This window comes from Fragaria vesca, linkage group LG4 (genome assembly GCF_000184155.1).
Source record: "Fragaria vesca subsp. vesca linkage group LG4, FraVesHawaii_1.0, whole genome shotgun sequence".
Classification (NCBI taxonomy): domain Eukaryota; kingdom Viridiplantae; phylum Streptophyta; class Magnoliopsida; order Rosales; family Rosaceae; genus Fragaria; species Fragaria vesca.
This window is the reverse complement of record NC_020494.1, coordinates 21124170-21129203: the sequence shown is the minus strand read 5'-3', so window position 1 is coordinate 21129203 and position 5034 is coordinate 21124170. Positions and strand designations below refer to the sequence as shown.

At 38.1% G+C, this 5034-nt stretch overlaps 1 protein-coding gene across 1 annotated transcript in view; it reads left to right on the top strand.

Annotated features, from left to right (window-relative positions):
- The first annotated feature begins 4860 nt into the window (after nt 1–4860).
- Nucleotides 4861–5034, top strand: part of LOC101296484 (putative leucine-rich repeat receptor-like protein kinase At2g19210-like) — a 4489-nt gene continuing 4315 nt past the window's right edge. The window contains exon 1 of the mRNA XM_004298507.1: nt 4861–4954. Within this exon, the coding sequence (XP_004298555.1) occupies nt 4861–4954 (94 nt within the window). The remainder of the gene's footprint in view (nt 4955–5034) is intronic.

Below are 5034 nucleotides of genomic sequence, written 5' to 3'. Positions count from 1 at the left end.
AGGCGGTTCTGATCGGTGGCACAGCAGCCCCCTTTTCCGGCCGAAAGCGTTGTTTCCGGCATCCCACACCGAGCAGCAGCTGCCCAGCCTTGAAGAGGGCACCTGTGGGAGTCGAACGGGACCGGTGGCGGTCCGATTGGCGGTCGGACGGCGGAGCTAGCTCCGGCGGAAGTTATGCTCTCGGGAGAGCTCGGGAGAGCTCGGGAGAGCTCGGGAGAGGAAGGGGGAGAAGAGAGAGAAGAGAGAAAAGAGAGGGAAGAGAGAAAAAAAGAGAGGCTGACCTATTTTTAGGGTTCCCAAAAACATCCCACACACATATTTCTACTTATACTCTTTTCAAACCCGGAAACAAACTTCCTCTGACCATAACTTCTTCATACGACATCCGTTTTAGGCGTGCTGTATGTCTACGAACTCGTATCGACAAACTCTACAACTTCCGTGTTCCGTGAAGGAAGTTTTCGAAGATAACTTATAAAAAATAAAGTCAACTTTTGGCCTCTTAAAAGTCAAAGCACCTTAAATAAATTCCCGAAACTTCAACTTCGCATAACCAAAGAATTTCCATAAATAATCCTTCATTAATTAAGGGAATAATACAAGGAAAATTGATACGAAAATCTAGGGTTTTACAGCATCCCTAATCTCTTCCGTTGTATAGTCAGCACAGAGTGCTGCATTCATCTCTTCAGTGACTTTCGGAGACAAGAGATCAACTACCGATCGCATATGATCATAATCAACCGGAGCAACTTGGAACATTTGTGTGAAGTAGCTCACCACCACATTTTCCATACCTACATCAGAATCTTGCCAAACCCCATTGACATCAAACAGACCTTGTAACCTGTTTTTTCTCTTCCGATTAGAGGCCTTACGGTGAAAGTACCTAGTATTCCTATCACCATCCTTAAGCCAATTCACTTTCGCCTGCTGTTTCCAATAAGCATGCTCCTCACTTAACAAAGAATCGAGCTTCCCCGAGAGTATCGTTTGCTCCAACTGAAACTCATCTGTTAGAGGAAGAGATAGTAAAGCCTGGAGTCTACCCCTCAAAGCTTCAATTTCACGACCTCTATTACCAAAGGTAGCTCTCTGCCAAGCGTTAAGAGAATATCTCGTCTATCTGATCTTGTGTACTGCCCTGAACATAGGGTAGCCAACAACTCTGCTATCCCATCCAACCTTAACTGCCTCCAAGCTTGAAACATTCTAAACCCAATGAGCATCAAACCGAAAACGGCTAGCACCTTGAACAGGCTGTCTTCCCGGCTGTTTCAGGACTCCTAACAAAATAGGAACATGGTCGCCATGAATTGGAAGAAGGTTCCAAACCCTAGAAGTCGGAAACAATGCAATCCAATCCTTCGACCCAACTCCACGATCAAGACAACTACGCATTCCAGGACCCTTCCAAGTAAACTTTGGACCAAAGAACTCTAAATCTCCCAACTCACAATAACTGAGCGCATCCCTAAAGCACTGCATCTGGCTTTCACGACGGATCTCTCCTCCCTCCTTATCAAAGTTCAGCAAGAGTTCATTAAAATCTCCAAAAACCACCCAGGGTAACGAGGAATGACCACATAGCTCCCTCAGAAGATCCCAAGTTCTATGGCGTTCGCTTGTTACAGGATGTCCATAAAAGCCAGTTAGCCTCCAACGCACTCCTAATTCGTCACTCTCAAGAATCTCCACACCAATATGATGCTTTGATTTAGATAAGAAAGTCACCTGGATCTCATCCTTCCAGAACAGCGCCAATCCCCCGGATTGACCTTCAGAGAACACAGCCTCACAATTAAGCATCCCCAATTCCAAACAAAGATTATCCATATAGACACTGTCATGCATCTTGGTTTCGCACAAGAAAACTATCGACCGTTTCTTTTCACGCACCACCCTACAGAGAGCTTGCACAACAGAATCATTATTGATTCCCTAGCAATTCCATGCTAGCGCTTCCATGAACGGATCGACGAAAATGCCAAAAAACCCTAACCCTAGCAAACGGCTGGGGAGAACGTTTTTTCTGTTTTTACATGAACTTGATAATTTATAGATCATTTAAATAAATAAAAATGTTTTCACGTATATGTGTGCAACACTACAATATATAAGATAACATGTTGTAGGAATATTCTACATGTGTGTGCCTTGGTTTATGCTAGTCATATAAAAAACCTTAATTCCGTATAGAGATATGATATCAAAGATATGTTTCCTTGTAGAACACCATATGGTGTTATCACTGCTATGTAATCCCTATATAAGGGCTATTACATCAATGAATAAGATACAGTTTTTCATTCTCTTTACCATCTATTGTTCTTTCAATAATTCTTTCTTGACCATAATTACATAAATTTTTCTGTCCACGTGCATGATGGATATTACTCATAGTTTTAGTTGTTATAATATATATATATATATATATATATATATATATATATATATGTAAATGCTATAATAATTATGGAGTAAAATTAGAAAATGACAATCAATAAGAAAAATAATAAAAGACAATTCATTGTTATTGAATTGGAAAGTTTAAAGAGAATAAATATTATATTTATTTTTGTGTAATTATTGTCCTTAATAGTCATTATGTAAGAGGATATATATGTCATTTAATAATGTAAAATATAATAAGGTCAAGTAAACAAATTTGAATGTCCTGATAGCCGCACTCTACATTTAACACATTAGATATTTCAATATATGGGTGAAATAATGTGTAATTGAGTACCCATTACCCGATGGGTTTGGGTATAAAATTACAGATGAAAATTAAATTTAAATCTGGGTATTTACCTAAATGAAATGGGTATTACCCATATTGGTGAATGGTGATGGGTGTGTATAGTATCCGTGGTTATTACCCAGTAGGTACAAATGCCAACCTTATTTGGATCCAATGTCTATATACAAGTATGTTTTTTCAGTAGAAAAGACGATAATGACGTCAATGATATTATCAGTAATGACGTTGATATTCATGTAATTGCTTTGCTTTTAGTCTCTCTAAAAAGGAGTAAACAAGACATGAGAATCACTCATTATGTGACAATTATTCTTTCTCTCCCATATCATTTCCTACTAAATCATATCCAAAGTTTAGTAAACGCCTTCTTATTTGGGTCAATAGTCAATTATTCCACATTTTCATTAAATGAAGCTCGACCACATGACCAAAAGAAAAGTCGGGTTGCAGAAAATAACTACTACAAAACATGCAAAAGCTAGCTAGACGTCAATGAATATGAATACACACGTTGTCCCATTCTCGTCAGCTTGATCTACAAGCAGGAATTAGCTAGTTCTACTTCCAGACTTTGGTCCCAAAAGCTGCATGTTGGGTTCTGCAAATTGCCAAATTGTTTGCAGGGTCCTGCGGTATTGCTTGTTTTTTTCAACAAAGCTAAAGGGGTTAATTGCTTGGAAGATCCAACGGGATATTTCTTAACAAAACTTGAAAATCTTATGCCGGGGAAAATGAACTTTACATTTAAAAGTCCCCGTAACTTGGAAAATTTGATCAGGCCTACCTGACAAAGATATTAACAAGGAATCGAACAAAAATGAAGCATGGGGATGGATAGACATAGACTTAACTCACGCAGTCACGCAACCAACAATGAAAATAAAAGATCCTTGGCCAAAGATCTAGGGTGTTACCGAGACTGAAGATCTAGCCGAGCCCTATATATTGTAGCCAAGGTTTCTAAGCAATTTCAGCTGACCACTATTTGATGTGAGTATTAATTAAGGTCAAGTAGGCTGCAAAAAACCAAAAATGGTGCTATTAACACATCATTTTTATTAATCACACACTCATCTATCTTTATTATTTAGGTTACTTTATAATGAAAGATTGTCTTATTGAGTACTGACATAACATTTTTCTCTATTCACACACCCCAATTAATAAATAAAACATTTAAAAAGGTGTGTGAATAGAGTAAAATAGTGTTTTAACAGCAACACCCAAAACAAAATATGCTAAATACCAAAGCATGTCGAGAGACGTGGCCTTAACTCCATCACATGCCTGAGCCGAGGAGCCTCACCGTTACGATTGATGAAACCCATAGGAGCAACGTACCCCAAAAACCTAATGATGGATTGAGACGAACAAAAAGTAAATTGTTGTTATTCGGGATGTTCTCTTTGAGGATGGTTGTAATGTTGATAGGGGTTTAGGCAACAAGTCCCCCCCAATGTTTGACTATCATATTAATAATATGGTTGAGGAACCTGTCTAGGGCCTCATTCCCCCTTTCAAAAGTAAATTGTTGTTGGAATTCTGATCCAGGTGATCAAGACCAAGCAAAGCTTATGTTAGCATTGAACTGAAATAAATAGGTCGTCAAGTTGGTAATAGCATAATTAAGTTTGGCACTCGATCTAAAACTCATGGTAAGATCCAGTCAACGCTAACTAAAGTATAAATCTCAAACAATTGTTAATGGTATAGAGGAATGAAGCATTTTAACATGACTCAATGGTCCCTAAAAGCTTGAAAATATGGCAATATGGCATTTCAATAACTAAAAGTGATTGTAACTAAACAATTTTAATCTTGAAAATGAGAGAGTTTGGACAAGTCCAAGTGATATAAAGCAATGCAATTGGAAGGTATATGATCAGAAAATATAGAAAATATATAGCAAGTATTATTCTCAAGTGATATGTCCTTGTTAGACCAACTATTAGCTAGTCAATACATTACATACGGCTCTTCTATGCTTGAATGAGTCCAGAAAATGATCGTGTATATATGGCTGTATATATAACTTTTCTCCTATATAAAGATTAGTCGTAAAGAACTTTTGTGTGCCTCATCACCGAAGTGTAACGATGTTGCTTCGATTGAATAAGCAAATCCTCTTTGCGCTGCTGGGTGGTCTTTCTCTTATACTCCTAGTCCATGCCCAGGATGAAGATCAATCAGGTACCACATAGATATATTTGCCTTTTTATCGTTCATATTTTAAGCTAATGAATCAAGAGTAATATTGTTCTCTCTCTCTC